This window comes from Primulina huaijiensis, chromosome 6, assembly GCF_012295235.1.
Source record: "Primulina huaijiensis isolate GDHJ02 chromosome 6, ASM1229523v2, whole genome shotgun sequence".
Classification (NCBI taxonomy): Eukaryota; Viridiplantae; Streptophyta; class Magnoliopsida; order Lamiales; family Gesneriaceae; genus Primulina; species Primulina huaijiensis.
This window is the reverse complement of record NC_133311.1, coordinates 2772140-2794135: the sequence shown is the minus strand read 5'-3', so window position 1 is coordinate 2794135 and position 21996 is coordinate 2772140. Positions and strand designations below refer to the sequence as shown.

General features: G+C 33.7%; 1 protein-coding gene across 4 annotated transcripts; it reads right to left on the bottom strand.

Annotated features, from left to right (window-relative positions):
* Positions 1 to 7854: 7854 nt before the first annotated feature.
* Positions 7855 to 21762, bottom strand: LOC140979486 (serine/threonine-protein kinase 52-like). Of its 4 annotated transcripts, none has more exons than XM_073444894.1 (7): positions 21588 to 21762; positions 20455 to 20898; positions 9777 to 9898; positions 9463 to 9668; positions 9219 to 9393; positions 8622 to 8756; positions 7855 to 8302 (listed from the first exon to the last, which is right to left on the bottom strand). In XM_073444894.1, exons 2-7 carry the CDS (start codon positions 20795 to 20797, stop codon positions 8096 to 8098), a joined length of 1188 nt encoding a protein of 395 aa, XP_073300995.1. In that variant the 5' UTR covers positions 20798 to 20898; positions 21588 to 21762; the 3' UTR covers positions 7855 to 8095. The 4 variants fall into 4 exon arrangements, with proteins under 4 accessions (XP_073300995.1, XP_073300993.1, XP_073300996.1 ...); XM_073444892.1 differs by lacking the exon at positions 21588 to 21762 and adding an exon at positions 21139 to 21343; XM_073444895.1 differs by lacking the exon at positions 21588 to 21762 and adding an exon at positions 21139 to 21264 and having other exon boundaries at positions 20455 to 20858.
* Positions 21763 to 21996: the final 234 nt, after the last annotated feature.

Genomic DNA, 21996 nt, shown 5'->3' with positions numbered 1-21996 from the left:
ATCGAGCTATTATAAGAAACCAACCACTATATTGTTTTGTATTTCAGGTTTCCGACTGCTGATGCAAAGTCTAGCCGCTTCATTATTTTATTTATCACCATCTGCAGATCATCTATCTTCTGACCGTTCTGCATTAAATGCAACTCGTTTTTCTCCAACTGCCGGTCAGAATTGTGCAAATCAATGAAGATAAATTATTTTCAACCGCTCATAGACTACTGGTTTCAACATAAAGTAACATTACATTACCAACTCCCGATGTCACAGAATGTTTTCCAAAATGACTTAATTCAAACTACTTTTCAGAAGTTAGGAGCTACAAGACGATAAGTCAAAGGGGACATTTAATGACATTTATTACACTGTACAATGCTGATAGAGACAAGTCCGTTATGTCGGGAAATGGTACAAGTGATTGTTGGAAACCATATCTGAGCGTTGAAGCTTCCGAACCATAAATATGTTAATGCATACTTAAAAAACTAGCCTCAGAATTCAAGAATTTTACAATCTGCATTGTCAAAAGATTCCCAAGCACTCTTAAGCGATCAAAAAGTTTATCGCTCACTTAACACACGTTTATCAGAATATATCAGATAATCCAAAGATCATTTTTTGATATTGTATCCAACTCAAACCGTCAAGTCTGGCCGTTGAGTTTTGTATTTGTTGTTTGGTGAACCGAGAGTTCTTAAATATCCATAGTTGTAAAGTGATAACAGATATTTTCAGTTAGGCAAATATAAGTTCTAATTGAAGTAGGTGATTACGAGAAGTTGTAAAACCAAAGTATTTTAGTGGAAACTTTCATGAGTGAAAGAATGGCTGACGTAGGAGTTTTATCTCCGAACATCAATAAAAACCCTTGTTTTATTTCATTACTCACTTGATATTCTTGTAAATTTTATTTCAAGTTGTTTTTTGTTAAATTGTCAAATAAATTTCATCATTAATCACGTCAGAACACTTACTTTTTTTCGTTGTCTAACAAGTCTAACCATTCAATATTACTTTTGATAGCTAGAAAACAGTTAAAGAATGATTTAAAGTTAAAAGATTTAACAAAAAAAATTATTCACCTCCTAAACTCTAACTTGATCACGACACATTGTATGCAAAAGACAAAATTCTTCTTACTCATTTTTAACTACTCGACAATCAAAATTGATTTCGACCGGTACTTCAAACATACACACTATAATTTTAGTGGATTCGATTTGTTTATAAAAATAAAAAAGGAAAAATATATATTTCTCCAAGTTTATATATATAATTTTCATATGATGCACACCCACTATACACATTTATGTAAAAATTGATGATATGTCACTCAACTATTGGATGCACAATTTTTCTATATTTATCACATCCAATAGTATTATTAAAGTTGAAAGTTTTAGAGTAATTAACCTTGGTGTCTTGATATGTTTTTTAACCCACCAAAAATATTATTTTTCTCAAATTAAATGTCATTAAAATTATTTTAGTAAATTTGCGTCTTATCTATATATATCATATTCAAATAAAATATTTATTTATTTTTATCCATATTTTTAAAATTTTAAAATAAATAATCATATCACTCATAACATAAAAATTATTATAAAAAAGTTTTTTAAGTTTAAAATTTTAATATAATATCTCAGAATTCACCAAAGAATTATTTTACACCAAAATTTTTTAATATATATACACACACTCTCTCTCTCTCATGCACAAAATTCCGTGACACCGTCTGACGAGTCACATTTATGTCTAAATTATTATTTTTCACTATAAAAGTATCTTTTTTTGTTAGTTATGTTTGATAAAATATTTTGTAATATATATTAATTTAAATTAAAAATATTATTTTTTATGTCAAAAATATTATTGTTCACCGCAAATATATATTGAATAAACATATCTAAAACTTATATATATGTGATATTGTTGTGCTGAGGACAATATCATTTTAACAATAATTTTCTTAATTTGTATGAAAATATACACAATTCTATATATACGATAGGAAAAAAGTATATATTAGTTGCTTCAAAGTTATCCATCATCCCTTAAGATTTGCATTCCATTATCCTAAAGATTTGCATTCCAAATGTCACTAAATCGATGACAAGACTCGATGGTGTCTCCACGATTCCAAACGTCACTAAAAAAAAAAAAAAATCATTATTTTATTTTATTTTTACTTACCACGCTTGGCGTGCTTTTATTATAATCGAAACACAATACAAGAGGATTATTTTTAGGAGCCTGAATTATCTTTTAATCAAGAGTAGGTCTCTTGTGAGACGGTCTCACGAATCTTTATCTGTGAGACGAGTCAATCCTACCAATATTCACAATAAAAAGTAATACTCTTAGCATAAAAAGTAATAATTTTTCATGAATGACTCAAATAAGAGATCTGTCTCACAAAATAAGACCCGTGAGACCGTCTCACACAAGTTTTTACCTTTAATCTATATTATAATCAGAGAATCAACACTTCTAAAAATAATTGTTTTGTTTTAATTTTATTAACACCGATTGGCGTGCAACAAATACCAATAATTATAAAATCATTGTTTTATTTTAATTTTTTGTATTAATCGTGCTTGGTATTATGATCGAAAAAGAAACAAAAGGATCATTTTTTGGAGCATTGTGCATTATAAGCTTTAACTCATTCTCTAAAACAAAATCAAAATTCATCGCCTCGTTCTCAATTATTTCCCTCAAAATACAGTTTTTAAAATTTTTACATTTTCCAAATTAACATTGTATGTATTTTACTATCATATTGCGTAATATAAGGTCAGTATACAACTATCACTGTATATAGAACAAGTCGTAGCTCAAAATGTTATTGAATTATTTATGTAAAGATAAATTTCAAACTAAAATATTTTTTTTTGTATATATAGACCAGGTCGATCTTATGACCGTTCGAAATTTCCACTATAATGAAACCAAGAAAACAAAGAGAACTTTTTACAACAATATGTTACCTCTGAGAACTATTATCTAGCCAATCTATGTTTTTTCTAAGTATTTGAATACTAATACAATGACAACTACCAGCATATATTAAAACTACCAGCATATATTAATATATTCAAAATACCTAAAATACAATTAAATAAATAATTATGTTTCATTCATATATTAACAATCTCCCAATTGGAGACTATTCCACCATCATCGATCGTTTCACCTGCAACGGCAACGACTCATCACTTTGTAGTAGAGAAGTCCAACTGAAGTTGAACATAACTTCAGTTTATCAACTGTCACAGTCTTCGTTAACATATCTGGATTATGAATTCCTTCAATCTACTCAAGAGCCAGAATTCTATCATCCAACGATGATCTTATGAATTGATATCGAACATGTATATGCTTTGTCCTAGCATAATAAACATGATTATTTTCCAAATGAAAAGCACCATACTGTTACAATATAACTGACTTTTTTTTTTCCATATTTGTGACCCACTCTTCCAGAAAACACTGCAACCAGATCATTTCTTTATTAGTCTCTGTTACTGAAACATACTCATCCTCAGGGATAGAATGTACAACCATCTTTTGCAATTTCGAAACCCAACTAACTACGGTACCACCTAGAGTATAGACAAATCTAGTAGTAGTCTTTCTACCATCTACATCACCAACCATGTTAGCATCAACATATCCACCTGAGCCAAAATATTATTTTCTGATGCATAAAGCGTAATTTTCAGTGCCTCTCAAATATTTGAGACTTCATTTCAACTCCTCTCAATGTTGTTTTCCTAGATTACTAATATACTGTACACAACTCCCACTAAATATGATATGTCTGGTCTAATACGTACCATTATATACATGAGACAACCAATAACATAAGCATATGAAGCCTTTTCCATGTAGGCTTGCTTCTCCTCACACGAAGGTGACTGATCTTTGGATAGACGAAAGTGACCAGCTAAAGATGTGTTCACTGGCTTTTCTTTATTCATGTAAAATATGAGAATCGTTTTCTTCACATATTTTTCTCGAGATTAATTTAAAACCTTTTTGTCCCAAATAATTCTCATCGCAAAGATTTATTTTTCAGAACCCAAATCCTTCATTGCAAACTCTTCAGTTATTTTCTTTTTCAACTTGTCAAAATTCAAGCAGACAAGATCCAACAATCAATATGTCATCAACATAGAGTATTAAAATGATATAAGAGCTATCAAACCTTTTTATATAACAACAATGACATGCCTGACATATAAAAAAATCACCACAGCTCATTAAATTGTCAAATATTTTATATCATTGTTTAGGCGCTTGTTTCAAACAGTGCAAACTCTTTTGAAGTTTACACATCATTTTTGTTTACATCAAAGCCATGTGGCTATTGTATGTAAATTTCGATCTCCAAATCATCATAAAGAAAGGCCGTTTTTACATCTATATGTTGAATATGCATATTTTCTTGCGTTAACTTTAACCACCAGACAGAAAATCATAATGTGATCAACTTTTTCTTTGTGCTGAAAACATTTCACCATCAATCCTGCTTTATAGTGCTTGCTACATCATGCTTTTATTTTATTCAGTAAACTCATTTATTCTATAATGCTTTGTTCCCCTGTGGTAACTCTGATAACTATCATGTTTGATTAGACTTCAAAGAATCCATCTCCACACATGACTAACTCTCACTTGATTGATTAATCAGCATGCATTGCCTCCTCATAACTTTCTAGTTCATCTCTGTCAGTCAAAAAATATAATTGATTGGTGACCTAAAAATTCTAGACGATCTCCTCAATTCTGGTGCATGATTAGTTTTTAGGGATACATTCTCTTGGTCTGTCAGTAGTCCATTTACTTCATTGATTAGATAATCTCGTTGTCAATCATCCTTTGGAAAATATTTCAACTGAAATAATGCAATAATATTTACTTAAGAATTTGCATTTTCTGTCTTTGCACAACACTTTTTCATTGAAAATTACATCCTTACTCCTGATAATTTTTCGATTTTGGTCATTCTAGAAACGTTAACCAAACTTAATATCATAACAGCTAATAAAGAAACATTCATTAGAGTTTATATCGAGTTTAATTCTAGCAGAAATATCTACACGAACATAAGAGACACAACCAAAAACTTGCCGAATTTTTTTTACCTATTTGTCCCTCCAAACCTCCTCTGGTATGTTGTAATTTAGAGGCACTGATGGACCCCAATTAATCAAATAATTTTTTGTGTTAATTGTATTAGCCCAAAATGTTTTAGGCATTCCTGCATGAATTCACATGCTCCTTGCATGCTCATTCAGGGTCATATTCATCTTTTCAGTCACATAGTTTTGTTGAGAATTTACAGGAACAGTTTTCATCATCTCGATCCATTCTATGAACAATACTTCTTGAATTCATATTCTATGTATTTATCTTCATTATCATATTTCAAACATCTTACTTTCAAATTTGTCTCATTTTCTACCACGACTTTCCATTTTTTAAAAGTATCAAACACATCATATTTATATTCAAAAAATAAATCAATATGTTTCTATTATAATTAGCAATGAATGTTAGATAAAAGTTAGAACCTCCAAGAGAACTCATAGGTGAAGGCCTCCGAACATTAGTATGCATCAACTTCAATTTTTTTGATTTAGAAAAACTGACTTTCTCTGCTTTCCAACAACACGACTTTCACATATATGAAGATAAACATATTTTAATTATGGTATTTTCTCATTCAGCACAAGAATCATCATCCCCTTTTCCCCCGTACGTCCAAGTCTGCAATGCAAAAAATCTAACTTGGCACAACTTTCAACAACAAAAATCATATCTCTATAATTTAAAGTCATATAAAGAGTTCTAGTTTTATTGTCACGTTCAACAACCATAGAACATTTTTTAATTTTCTACGCACCACCACGAAAAGTGACATTATGACCTTCATCATCAATTTGTCCCACCAAAATTAAGTTTCGCATCAACTTCGGTACATGTCTCATTTTTGGTATTTTTCCACATAACCTTTTTTTAAATATTCAAACGAATATTTTCGATACTCACAATCTCCATCAGCCAAATATACTTTCACATATTTTTCAGCAATATAATTTTTCATGATGAAGAATAGTGTGAAAAAAAGGCACATGAATCTGAAATCCATGAATCATCAAGAATGTCAAAAGACAAAACTAGTGCATCCTGAATCTCACCAATTGCCACATTTACAATGTTGCCCTTACCTTTGTCCTTACCTAGTGTCGTACAATTATTTTTCATATGGTCTTGTCTTACACAGTTCCAACACTCCATATATCTATCTGGAATTACTTATACCTTCTCTTGATTGTGATTTAACTTTGTTTCTATTAAAATTTATGTTATTCCATATGCCTTCAATATTTAAGGTAGAACTTGATGTCTCAGTTTCACCATAATCAATCATGTGAACCTCTTCTGAAAGAGTTCTATCTCCTACATCATTAAATTTTAGTTTTTTATTTCCAACAAAATTACTAACTGCAGACAGGGTTGGTTCCAAACTATTTGGTAGAGACGCCAAAATTATCGAGGCACAGATCTCATCATCAAAATTAATTTGAATGGAAGATAATTGATTGACAATTGTGTTGAACTAGTTCATATGCTATCGCAGAAGCCCCTTCGGTTGTCTTCAAATTGAAAATATTTTTTCATGAGAATACTTTATTATTATCGGAAGGCTTCTCACACATATCTAATAGAGCCTTCATCAAACCCGGAGTAGATTTCTCCTTTGCAACCTTATGAGTCATGTTCTTTGACAACGTAAATCGAATAAAACCCAAAACCTACATATCGAGGATATTTCATCAGTCATCTGACATCTTTTCTGGTTTTTTTTCTGCAAGCAGTTGATGCATCTTTTTACCATATATATAGTACTCCGTTCTCATCTTCTAGAAAGCAAAATCGTTTCTATCAAATTTTCAAATCATAAATTTTTCAATCTCATATGTCAAACCTTCTTTGCGAGTGTCTTTCAAATTCAACCTAACACGCTCGGATACCAGTTGTTAGGGTTTATGGTCTCTGTAATCAATACCACTTCTTAGGGCTTATGGTCCCAGTTTTAATTACTGAAAGAGATAAAGATGACGAAAGATGAGCAAAATAACAAGCAAGATTTATTGCGATTCACTCTCGATGTTAGAGCTACATCTACTTGCCACTACTGCAAATTTCAACTACAATGAAACCAAGAAAACAAAGAGAATTGTTTTACAATAACATGTCCTATCTCAGAACTATTTTCTTATCACTCTATATTTTTCTCTCTGTATATGAATACTAATACAATGACAACTACCAAAAGATATAAATAAAATCAGGGATACATCAATNTAATATGTCTGTGTGTGTGTGTACTTTTTTATTTTTTAGGCAATGTATTTGTTCAACTTGGAAGACGACTCTTCTCGTGCGCTTATCCTTGTCGACTTGTCGTTCCGGATTTTTCTTTTCTGATGCGTTTGTTTTAATCTTAGTAATATTTTAGATTTATATCTTTAATTTGAACTATTTTGCTTATATTTTGCTATGGCTGTATTGAATAAAAGTTAAAGACGTCAAAATATGTATAAATATAATTATCTGATGTATCTTACTCGTAAAAATTTGGATATGAATCGAGGTGGGTATGAGACATTCGAAATTTTAACGGATCGAGTTTCAAGTCCGACTCATACCCGGCCAATTGCCATCCTAATTAAATATTGCTACTCTTTCTAAAAAATTCCTATTAATTAACATTTGCTGCTTAAAATTGGCAAATAATAAAAATCCAGACTCGGAAGCTTTCTAGATTCATCTTCATCTTCATCACATCAAGCAAGTGCAATCTACATACTTTGAAGCATTTGATCGAAAAAAATATTCCTTCCAACAATCGACATATTTAATATATCATCGCTACAAAAATCGCGAAGGAATAACTATGTAACTCATGAAACGACTCAGAACATAATTGACAAACTCTTCCCTGGTTGATCTACTAATATATATGAGGAACATCCAATCAACCCGTGTATAAGGATGGAAAAAAAAAAAAAAGCAGAGCTAATTACGGTCCTCGAGTGGGAGCGAAGCAGAAACACCCTCCAGCCTGATCTTCTGGTATCATTCCACCTCCTTTGCTCGTGTCGATTGCTTCCAGCAGCCTTACGACTTCATCCATGTCTGGTCGCTTCTCTGGGTTCGCGTCCCAGCACTTTTTCATGATACTTACAACGGAAGTGGGACAACACCGAGGAATCTCCGGCCTCAAATTCTACAAAGGTTGATGATGTATAATGTAAATGAGTTTCTGATTGATGAGAGAAAATTGTAAAGAATATATGCCATTTTGTGGGATCCTTCATTTTCTCCTGGCACCATCTAATCTGATAAATAAAAAAACATTCACGTTGGACAAATCAACTACAAACATAGAACTGCTACATAACATTGAACCAGAAACAAAGTAAGAAAGAAAGAGGTTCCATTTACCACGTCCCTCATCCACTTGATCCAACAAATAGATGTTTCAACACAAGATGATCAACGGTCTAAAAAGAACGTAAAATCTTGGTTTTATATAAGTAAACTACCTGTCGAACAACAGCGGAAGAAACCTCAGCGAAGCTAAGATTTGGATAAGGCAGATCACAACAATATATTTCCCATAAACATATACCAAAGCTGTAGACATCACATTTTCGGTTATAGGGCTTCCCATCCAGTACCTAAGAAAATATGAAACAAATGTATCACCTTCAATATTTATGCGAAAATGGTAATTGTCGTAATGAAATTCATACGTAAATAGGGACGATTATTGCTGTCAAGCACATTATAGTAATGCGAAAATGGTAATTATTGTAATGAAATTTAAATAAACTTATATGCTAACTATAATGCGCTTGACAGCAATAATTGTCCCTATTCTCTTATGTTCAATTATCAAAATGTCACGCTTTGGTTGTACAATTTATAATATTTTATTTATACGGTTAACACCAGCTATATTTTATGGTTTAACAACAAGCACTCGGTCTTATTCCTAATTAAGTTTCTATTCATACTATATACAAGGGGAACCTAACGTTAGGTTGAGCATAAACACCGTTTCTATTTAAATGAAAAATCTTCAGAGTAAAAATTTATAAATTAATGTGTCTCGAATGTAATAACTCATCCATGTATACCTCAGGGGCCATATAGCCTAGGGTTCCAGTTTCACCAGTCATGTCCTTGGGGTTTTGAGCTTCAACACGAGCCACACCAAAGTCGGCAATTTTCAGAGTTCTCTGAGAATCTAATAGCATGTTTTCAGCTTTGACATCTCGATGTACAATTTTCTTCGAGTGCAGATAGCTAAGCCTGAGAGCATATTCAATAATGGTAAGTATTAGCTTAAAAAATCTCGGGAGTTAATAATTTTAAAATTACCCTCTAGATAGGTCCAAAGCAAGTTGTATCACAATTTTAAAGGCGAGCTTCTTCTTCCGATTCTTGAATAAGTAGTTCTTCAACGTCCCTCCAGCAAGAAATTCCACGACGACACAACATGCTCTCAATGGAAGATTGGTATTGTTCTCAGAAGTGTTCTTGGACGGGATTTTGATATCTGACGTCCCCATTGAAGCACCGACAAACTGTAATAAAACATGATCATTTCAAGTAGGAAGAAACAATACATAGTATAATTGACATATGACTATATAAAGATCATAGAATTGAAGAGATCGAGGTCGGAAATTTACTCTGGTAACATTTGGGTGGTCAAGCTTGTGCCAAACAGCGACCTCTTGTTTAAACGATGCACGAAGAGAGGCAGTTTCCGCAGCTGTGGCCATGCCATCTTCTCCCCAGTCAAGCAACTTCACTGTAAAAGCATGAGTAATATGTCATTGTCAGCACTGATGAGAGCATATGATAAGAAATATCAACGATCTATCTCGAGAATGGCATTTAATGCAGCTGAAAACAGGATTGCACAGCTTTTGTAATTAAAAAACATCGAATAACCTAGGGCTATTACACAATGTTAACAACAATGTGTCATTCAGACAATCTAAGACAGAACTTAAACAACTCGACACAAAGTTATTGTCAGAATTAAGATTTTTTATCCAATATTCCATACTAGTGTTTCACTCCGTATCTAACGTCGTTGTAACAAACAAATAAATGCAAGTCTCTCAAAGTCACAACTAGGACAGGAAGTAAATCAAATACTTTTACAATGAAAATTAGACCACAACTCACATTTATGTTCTAAGGTTGCTAATCAGATCCCTGAGATAATTTCATGTCAAGGGTACTATGTTATAAGACAGTGATTGTTCAAGTGAACCTAATAAATTTAATATTTAACATACAAACTGCGACTGTGAGAATAAAATGCAGTGTCAATGGTGGGAGATGCCATAGAATTGTGCACCTAACGGGATTAAAGGTTCAGGAACAAATCAGAGCCCCAAAATAGTGTCAAGGCAGGGTTAGGTTAAAAACAGCGCGCTTACCGTGAGTTTAAATTCAGTAATAGAAAAATGTCTTCACGGGCTTTATTTCAACCATAAAAAATAGGAAGGAAACATCCTTTCGATACCAAAAAGAAACGTGCCTTGCCTTGCAAGATACAAATTTATCTCCAAAATTCTTTTCTTTTTTTTATAAGATTTTGCTTAAGAATTTTGTTTTTCTAGAATATTGAGCTTCATAAACTCTGTATTTGATCTTTATTATTTGGAAGAATTTGTTTCATAATGAAAGACTACTTTCTTTGTTATGCTGGAATCTATCCAAACTTATCAAAATCAACACAAGACTATATATATTGAAGAATAACTACTGCACAACGGTCAAAAAGTGCCAGATAAGCATGAATAACAATACACTAGATAATTTTTTGAAGATCTCGCAAAGAGGAAACATTGTTGTTTTACTATGTTTTCGTGACGTGTTGAAAATATTTAAAGACAACACCCATACAAAGTGTTGATTGGATAATTGTTTTGTTGCTCCGAATTTCGACGACACAGATTTACATTGTTGTGTTTTGGTTATTTTTTTTTTTGATATTTTTGGATGCAATTTACTTCCTCAACTTCTTAAGGAAGATAGTTTTTCATTCCTTCACTATTATTGATTTTGTAAACTCGATTTCTTTTATAGTGATTATTTTGTCCTGAGCCATCGCACAAGTGTGTTCACTTGTACATAAATATCTTTGCGTTATTTTAATTATTTGTATGTTATATTATTCCGCTGCATGTTGACGTAAGGTTTTGAGACAACACTTATCTGATACACACAATCCTTACCGTTATGTTAAACAGAATATTTTCACTTGGTACCAGAGCCAACTCGTTACTAAGTAAAATTCTGGTTATATATTTTTGTTTAACATGTAAAATTCAATGGACGTTTCACTTGTCAACGCTGCAGTACAACCACCTGTCTTGGATATATCCAACTACGCTATTTGTAAAGTCAAAATAAGATTTTATATCAAGTCCATAGATAAAAGAGCATGGCAAGGTGTTGTCAAAGGTTGGACTCTACCAAAAAGAGTTGATGAAGATGATTATAGTATAATCAAACCAGAAAGTGATTGGACAACTAATGAACTCCAAATTTCGAACTACAATTCAAAGGCATTGAATGTCATCTTCACATCAGTTGATATAAACATGTTCAACCTCACCACCAACTTTGTTTCTGCTAAGGATGCACGAGATTCTTTAAAAACATTGTGAAGGATCTGAAAGTGTACGAAAAACAAAATTAAGAATGTTAACCTCTAAATTTGAAAGTTTGAGAATTGAAGAAACTGAGACAAAATCACCGAGTATGATCGTCACATGAGAGAGAAAGCCAATGAAGCGTTCATCTTTGGTGATCCAATTTCAAATGAAAGATTGGTCTGTAAAGTATTAAGATCACTTCCAGAGCGCTTCAATATCAAGATCTGTGCAATTGATGAAGCACGAGATATAACTCAGCTCACACGAGATGACTTGATCAGTTCCCTTCGTACATTCAAGATAAACATTGACTTACAAAAGAAGGACAAAGGTAAGACTAATGCTTTCCAAGTTTTTAATGACTCCTACAACGATCTTCTTCAATTGTCACAAGAAACCAATGAGTCAGATCTCTGTGAAGATTGTATCTCTTTAATCACAAAGAAGTTTGTAGATTATTTGAAAAAGATTAGAGATAAAAAAAAAATTGGACAACAATCTAAGTTTTAAAGTCTAATTGGTCCTGAAAAAACTCAAAGAGTGTCATCCGCCTAAGGACAATTTCGGCAAAAGAATGAGGTAAGAATAAATCTGATCCTAAAAGGTTTGATTCTGTGCAATGTTGAGAGTGCAATGGTTTTGGACATTATGCAAATAAATGAACGAATAGGCTTCACAAAAATAAATTACTGAATGTTTCTTTAAGTGATGAAGAATCTGATGAAGAGCAAGAACCTAATCAAGAAGAAAGTCACACTTTCCTAATTGCACTTTTGGAAGAAAGACGCTGGTTGCAAGTCAATCCACTAAGTGTTGCCTCTGGTATTGCAACACCTAGCCGGAACATCACTCAAAAATCAGTATGTCTCAATGCTACAACTTCTGGAAATTCAAGTGATCTGGAAGTTGATGAGGGAGAAATCAACCTGAAAAGCGTACAAAAATTCTATAAGGAGTTGTATGCTTATTGAATCATGAGAAATAAATTGAACAAAACTCTCTCAAAGGAAAATACTGGTGTTGTGGCCAAACTTGAAATAATCTTTAAGCAAGAAGGATTTGGAATTGTGCAAGATCAAGGGCGAACTTGAAACAGCAACTCAAAATCTTGCTAAGTTTATACTGATGATGGGAAAGGATGGTAAGGCTGGTCTAGGTTTCAACATCAGTATGTTTGAAGTTGGAGAATTATCAAAACCAACTGTATTTGTAACACACCAAGTACACCTACAATTACTAGTACTGCCAAAGTTTTCTCACCAAAGAATCAAGTCTCCACTCAGAAGCCGAAACAACGGAAACACAACTTTATTTGTCATTATTGTCTCAAACCTGGTCATATCAAACCGTACTGTTTTAAGTTGAGACAAGACTACATGTAATGGGAAGTTAATCGGATATTGTCCAAAGTGTCCCACAACACCTCCAACAAACGAACTTCAGCGAAGAAAATTTGGGTACCTAAGGCTAAAATTAATTTTCGTGTTATTTATACTTATTTGAGAACTAACATTTCAGGTCTCTAGTACTTTGATAGTGGAAGCTCACGCCATATGACAGGTTCAAGAGAATATCTCACAGACTATGTTGAACAAAAGAGTGGAAGAGTGACCTATGAAGGTGCAAAAGGAATGATAGTTGGAAAAGGAACACTGAATGTAGAAAGACTCCCCAAGTTTCACAATGTACTTCACGTCGAAGGACTTAATTCAAACATAATAAACATTAGTCAATTGTGTGATGATGACTTGCATGTTAAGTTTGATTAAAATACTTGTGAATTTTTTGAACACTTGTGTCATTATAGCCACAAGATCTGCAAATAATTGCTATCAATTAATAGAAGGACTTATCTGCGAACATACAAAAGTGAGTGAACTTGATATATGCATCAAAAGTTGGGGCATGCAAACTTCAAGACACTGAAGAACCTTAGTTAGTAGGATGTTGTACAAGGTATGCCCAATTTATCCTCAGGGGTACCATATGTTTGCGGAGCTTGTCAAAAAGGTAAGTAAACTTGGGTGTCACCATATGTTTGCGGAGCTTGTCAAAAAGGTAAGTAAACTTGGGTGTCACCATATGTTTGTGGAGTCTTGAATTATTACATATAGATATTATGGGTCCAATGGAAGTGGAAAGCTATGCAGGTAAAAAGTATTCTCATGTGTCGATGATTTTTCACGTTTCGGGTAAAAATCAGACACTTTTTTTGCCTTTAAAGTTTACTTACAAAGATTACTAACCTACATAACTTGAAGATAAGCAAAATCAGAACCAAAAAATGGCAAGGAGTTCGAGAACTCTCTGTTTTCATCGTAGTGTGATAAGAAGGATATAACTCACGAGTTATCTGCCCCAAAGACTTTCCAACAAAATAGTATTGACGAACGGAAGAATCTTACCTTGCAAGAAATGGCTAGGGTGATGCTGAGTTCAAAGAATATCTCAAAACGGTTTTGGACTGAGGCTCTAAACATGGCACACCATATTTATAATAGCGTATATCTGATAAATGGTTCTACTATGACATCCCATGAGATATCATGGGAAAGATATCAAATCTTAATATTTTCATGTCTTTGGATGCATATACTATGTTTCAAAAAAGCTCAACTGTCCAAGATTTATTCCAAGAGCAATAAGTGATTGTTTCTTAGATACACTACAAATACTCGTGCCTATCAAATGTCTAATTTAAAAAATAGGACGAATATGGAATCCATTAATGTTGTATTTGATGATTTTGCATATCTCAGAGGAAAGAAGATCAAAGATGATGTAGATGATTTGCTGGAAGTGTCAATGTCACTGAATAATGTAGGTGTTGCGCCAGATGTTGTAATAACAAGCACAACACGACATCAGAGATCGACAGAATTCGAGGAAGAACCACAAAGTGATGATGGTATAAACAATGAAGGAAGAAATGTTCCAAGCAAAATAAAGAAAAATCATCAATCAACACAAATTATTGGAGAGATACATGGGAACATGCAAACTCGAAGGTAGGAAAAAGTTGACTACCGGAATATGATTGGACTAGTATGCATGAGTTCCGTATACTATCAAGTAAGACACTCCTGCTTTGTGTCACACATTGAGCCAAAAAACATTAATGAAGCCTTAAAAGATGAATTTTGTGTTAATGCTATGCATGATTAACTTGAACAGTTAGTCCACAATGATGTGTGGGATTTAGTTCAAAGGCTTGAAAATGTTAATGTGATTGAAACAAAATGGATTTTAAGAACATAACTGATGAATCAGGGAATGTCATGAGAAATAAAGCCCGGCTGGTTGCTCAAGGGTGTACACAGGTTGAGATGGTGGATTTTGATGAAACCTTCGCTCTTGTAGTCCGCATTGAGTCTGCCTGACTGTTGCTTGCCATTGCATGTCACATTGGGATTAAACTTTATCAAATAGATGTGAAAAATGCTTTTTTGAACGAGGAAGATTATGTGAGTCAACCAAAAGGATTTGAGGATCCACGTCACTTGGACATGTTTATAAACCGAAGAAGACATTGCATTGACTGAAACAGGCTCCACGTGCTTGGTATGGTAGGTTGACTGATTATCTACTTGAGATTGGCTTCGAACGAGGTGAATCAAACTCTTTTCATTCAAAGTTTGAAGCATGATATACTGATATGTCAAGTTTATGTTGATGATATAATTTTTGGTGCGTCATCACAAAAGCACATGGATAATTTTGTTTGAATGTAAATCTTCAACATTTGAAATGAGCATGGAAAATGAGTTAAATTTCTTTTTTGACCCTCAAATAAAGCAATTGCATGTTAGAATCTTTCTGTATCCAAGCAAATATGCAAAGAATTTAGTGAAGACATTAAGCAATGATAACACTAAACACATGAGAACTCCCATGGGGTATAGTGAGAAACTGTGCAAGGACGATGTTGATGAAGGTGTTGACAACACCTTGTACCACAACATCATTGACAGTCTCCTATATTTGACTGCAAGTCGTTCAGATATCATTCTTAGTGTATGTTTGTGTGCGAGATAGCAATCAAATCCCAAAATTATTCATTTAAAAGCCGTGAAACATATCTTACGATTCATAACAGATACTTTGGATCTAGGACTGTGGTACACTAGGGAAACCAATACCAAGCTAGTAAGATTTAGTGATGCTGACTGAGCTGAGGATTTAAATTACAGAAAGAGCACTACAGGAGGTTGTTTCTACATTGGAAATAACTTAGTTTTATGGTATAGTAAGAAGCAAATCTGTTTGTCACTCTCGACTGCTGAATTTAAATATGTGGCCGTTGGAAATCGTTACTTTCAATTTCTATGGATGAATCAAGTGGTTGAAGATCATGGCCTTAAGTATAAGACTCCCATTGTGTACTGTGCGCAATTGAAATTTCAAAAAATCTAGTACAACACTCTCGAACAAAACACATTGACATTAGACATCATTTTATTCGAGATTTAGTAGAGAAATGTTTGATCCGTATGAAATTTGTTGGTATTAATAACCAATTGACGGATATATTCATAAAAACATTAGATTTCAAGAGATTTTCTAATCTTAGGAAATTTCTAAGCATTTGTACATTCTGATAACTCATGGATGTTGTCTTGGATGTTACAACATCTAGGACAATGTCTAATATGCATGTACATTTTTAGAATATTAGTCATTATGCATTTTCATACATTTTGTCCAATGTGATGTTTGTACTATGCTGGTTAATTTTCTGATCTGCTTTCAATTTCTAAATTCTATTTCAATCAACAAACTTTGCCATGAGATGGGCTCTGCCTAAGTCACAAAGTAGTTGAGAGATGTTCGTGTACTCCATGATCTTGTCTCATGTGAAAGATGACTTGAAAAGATTGATCAATTAAGAGTCCTTTCACGGGCAATTCTTCTTCCGAAAATGACGAATGGAAGATGGAGTACGTTCAACCCTTGCTCCAGAGATGAAGTAAAGTCCGCTATGCCAGTTTCATGATGCATGATACGACTACAGCTCATAGATTTGGCTAGTTTTCATAGAACCCATATAGAAAAAGATGGAATTCTCACTCCAGTCCATACCTTGAGGCAAGCGAAAAAAGAGGATTTAGTTCTATTTCGGAAGAAAAAGAATGGAAAAAACTAAATAAGAAAGTCCAAATGAAAACTGTTCTTTTAGTGTGGGAGCTACTTGTTCTGAATGAAAAACAGAAATCATGTCAAAAAAAATGGAAAAAGCTACCTAGAGGATTCCAATGAAGATTCCTCTGATTTGGGAGCTACCACTTCTGAATAAAAATAAAGTGTGAATGGGCTCTGTGTGTGAAGGAAAATCAAAATTATTTCTGAAATTGGAAGTGTTGTTAGGAGATGTTGTAACATTAGTGAAACCACCTCACTTGTGAACACATCATATGCACTTTATCATATTTCTATTAGGTTCCATTATGGTTTAGGTATATTTAAGTCAAGTGTATACATAAGTTTGTGAATATTTTCTGTTCAGAAAGTTATAAGTTTTCAACAGGGAACATTGGGTGAAAAACCTTATTTGTTAAGATCTCTGATGGTTTAGTGGAGTTAAGCTAACGTGAAGTTTAAATTTGAAAATTATTTTGGAAATAAATTACGCTGAATTATTTCCTTAATTGTGCCGATATTTTCCTAAAATTTTAACATTTCATCCGTTAACTTTTTGTTACCGTTGGTGAGTTCTGCGCAATCTGTTAGGAGAAGGACTACTCTTGCGTGAATTTTTGTTACCATGGAACAACATGTTGTTTACCTCTTTCTTGCTGATCCATATTATTCTATGTATTATTCCCTCAAATATTTCTTGCATTATGACTCTTCGCAAATTATCTTGATTACACTCTCTCCAAATTCAACAATGGCATGAAAGGGTTTTGACTCCCACGATATTTAAAGTGAAATGAGTTATAAGGAGGATGTTGCCCCCAATATGATAACACCAGAATAGTAGACCCATACATCGGCCATGGAAATTGTTCCCGCACCAGAGATGTCAACTCCTCTTGAAACGACTGCTCCAGGTGAACCGAGAATGAGATTGATGTTGAAAATCTGCCAATTTTTACGTAGTGAACCAAGTGTTTCCTCCATCGCCTCAAGTCTGCCAATCAAAACGCTATGTAGGATACAATCCTGGTTATACTCCTTCCAAACGATTTCGCCACAAAGGCGAACCATCTGTTATACCGTCATTGACCAACCCAGAGTACATCTCTGGTGATGATTCAGAGGATGTTGATTATGAATGTGTGGCTAGGGAAAAGACTGCTCCTGCCCCCACAAACAGCTCCACCGACGAAGATGAAAATAATCCTTCTTCCAGTGAATAAAAAGAGGTTCCCAAGGAACCGAGTTTCTCTGACGAGAAGGATGTTTCCCTCGCTCGGTTTCTGGTCAATTTGAAAAAGAAAAGGGCTCTGCATCTTTGCCTGCTGCTGAAGAATCCAAAGATAAACCTGATGCAAAGATGCAACAAGAATTTGCAGATAAGACCAATGTTAAAGCTCTTTTTCCACTTCTGATGATGAGGCATTTGTTCTAATGATAATATTGTTGCTGAGAACGAGGACCTTGATCGAAGAAGAGGATTATGATCTTACCCTCACATTCTCTCATAAGTTTTACTTAGAGAAGTCCATAGCTCTTTGGCCTCTCTACAGCAATAGAGGGCTTATTGATGAGAAAAATATTGATCTGAATGTGTACGTGAGATATAATTTGGCTGAATTCTTCAAAACCAAAGGACTTTTGTCCATTGTTTCTGCAGTTGCTCTATACTGCCGCAAGCACGTCTTAAAGTTCTTCGTCAATCTCACATCCAGCGTGGGTGATGAGAGATCTGCCAAGTTTGGGAGAGCTTTTGTCTGAGATCATGTCTTTCAATTCAACGCTGATACCATCATGCTCTCTATAACACTCAAACCGAGGATGAAGAAGGGATTCAGCCTGACATTAATGAGGTTACTGATGTACTCACTGGAGGGTTGATAACACAATTCCGTGATCATCAAAAGATTTTCTCCACCGCCAACCTAACTTCATTCTACTCTGTGCTTCACAAAACAGCCGTGTGCAACTGGACACCATCAACCAATTCCACTATGGCCACCAAGACACAAGCTTTCACTGGCAGCACTTTTAACTTTGGGGGGAAGGTTTTTAAGACGTACTCAAGCTTTTGTGCTGTTTGCCATTGGCACTGGCAACACTTTTAACTATATCCAACTTGCCCCTACTTTTTTACAAGTCCAAATTGACTTTGCACTTAAGCAAATCGTTCAAGCCAAAGAATTGATAGTTCACTATGAAGCTCAAGTGACTCATTACAGGATTTTATTGGACGTGGGTGTCCGTTCTGGACAAAAAGAGGTAGATACTGGGGCATAAACTTCAGATGTTGGAACCTCTGGTACACATGAAGATACCGAAGCCGAGGCTATTGAAGAAAGAGAAAACCGATCATTGATCTTCTACTCTTCCTTATATTCGTAATTGTGCTTAGTTTTTTTTACTATTATTATTTGATTAAGGTGTTAGCTTTTTCTTATCTTTAATGCTCTGATTAAATCTAATTGATGAATGTTTTTATCTCGTGTTGTCAACACTCGTAACATCACCCAAGCTAACGTGATCAAAATCAGAGGGAGAAATGTTTTCAAATTTAGGGTAGCTAAATGGAGTAGCATCAACTTGAATAGACTTGTTTGTGCTTATTTTGTCCAGAAAGGGAAAAATGAAAAATTGAAAGTAACCGTACATTACCTTGCAAGACACAAATTTTTATCTCCTAAATTCTTTTCCATTTTGATAAGATTTTGCTCAAGAATTTTGTGTTTCTAAAATATTGAGCTTCTTAAACTCTAGATTTGATATTTATTATTTGGAAGAATTTGTTTCTTAATGAAAGACTACTTTACTTATTTTGTAACACAAGTCAATATATACGAAGAATAACTACTGCACAACAATCAGACAAGCGAGAAAAGCAATACATGAGAGAATTTTCTGAAGAACTCGCAAAGACGAAGTATCGCTATTTTACTGTGTTGTCGTGACATGTGGAGACATTTGAAGACAACACTCGTACAAAGTATTGATTGGAGAATTGTTTTGTTGCTTTGAATTTCAGCTACACAGATTTGAATTCTTGTATTTTGATTATTTTTGTTACTGATAGTTTAGTATGTAATTTACTTTCTTGACTTGTTAAGGCACAAATGTGTTCGCTTATGCATAAATATCTCCATGTTATTTTAATTATTTTTGTTTTATATTATTTTGTTGCATGTTGTAGTAACATGTTACAACATACGAGACAACACTTATCTAATACACACAATCATTACAATTATGTTAAACGGAATACTTTCAGATACGATAATAAACATTAATAATATTTATGAGCAAAAACAATATTCCTTGATTGAAACACATATATCATCCAACCTTAAAGAAGTCAGATCCCCTAACATATAGACATGTACCAACAAATGAAACCATAATTAATTTAGTTTCATTAATCTAGGAATACAATCAAATAAAAACATACTACAAAAAGGTAAAACCAACAATTTACTATAATTAATTATCTCTTCACAGAATCAAACCAAAAAAGAATACCATCCAACATAAATGATTAAAATGAAAGGTTAGGTGGAATTACCTGCAACATCCTGATTATCGTAAGTACCCCGATAAACCGTGCCATACGTCCCCTGAGCCACTAGATATCGAATTTCCAACTTCGACGGATCGATTTCCCACACCTCCTTAGGCTTCTGGCTTCCCCGATTCTCAATGTTTCTCGACCAAACCCGGCTTAAATGCTTCTCAAGCTGCACATCCAAACTTTTGAGATCGATTTTATCTGCCCGAAAAACCATATCTTTGCTACTTATGCTACCTGCGCCTTTTTCGCCGAAGCCCTTACCGGTCAGACTTCCGGTGCCCTTCAATTTATCAGCTTTTGGAACCTCTCCAACATCTTCATTTATTATTGCATCCATGATTCGAAAAAATTGAGGAATCTAGCCGCCCCAGTTCACAGAAAACCTCTATCTTGATTATCTGTGATATTCAATCAAGAAGTTGGCTAAAACAAGCAACCCTGTATGATCAAATCCAAGGAAAAAATCAGTACAGTTGTCGAGTTTTAAAAGAATCTGTCTTCTTTAACAAAGACAAAATATTTATTTTAGAAAGTAAAATACTTGCCAAGATTGACAAGAATTCATCGTTTATCTAGCAAAGCCCGAATATTTTTCTCAAGAGATGAAATTTTCATCGTCGTCAATTAGAACCAATAATGAACGAAAAAAACACACACAAAAAAAAAAGCAAACGATACCGTAGATTCAATCTTCCGCCCCTGTTAAAAATGGGGAAAAAAGCATCAAAATAATCTCAAAAGTGCTGTGACGTTTTCATGACAAGAACCTTAAACACAATCGCTCACTCCTAAACTAATAAGGATCATACTTATATATATAAAGGCACATAATTGAAGGGGCAAAAACAAAGATTTGACCTTTCAAAAATACAAAAAACCAAAAAAAAAAAAAAAAAAAAAAAAAAAAAAAAAAAAAAAAAAAAAAAAAAAAAAAAAAAAAAACCATGACCAAGGATTCTAGCGAAAGAAAGACCCGAAAAATTCCATATAAACTCCAAAAGTAAACCCCAAGAAAACGACCCGTTTTATTTTCCAGCTTAAATGATCGAAAAAAGGAAATACCTTTTCAAAAACCCAATTTCGAAAAATTTTAAAAAAATAGCAGGAGACGAAAAAGTTGACCAAACCTTTGAATATCTTTCTTCAGATTCAACGGGAAAACCAAGAAACGGAACTCCTGGCCAAATATAAATGGTGTGAATGGAATAAATTTGTGGAGAAGAAGAGCTGAGATAAAAGGGGGATTGTGAGGATTTGCGCGGGGCATGCCTATAATTTAGTTTTCCTTTTTTTTCCCTTATTTAATGTAAAATATATTGTAAGATCGAGAGAGCGTACATGTAAGAATTGGACAAATCCAAGAACAAACGTACCCTTCCGTGCATGTCCGTCCAACTACATTACCTGAAAACCAAGTCCGCCAATCAAGCGGACGAAAATACCCTCCGTTTGACTTGGTCGTAGAGAATTATTGTGATCTTTGTCAAGGGATTTGTGATTTGTAAGTTGTAACCATGTATGTATTTTTATTCGTGT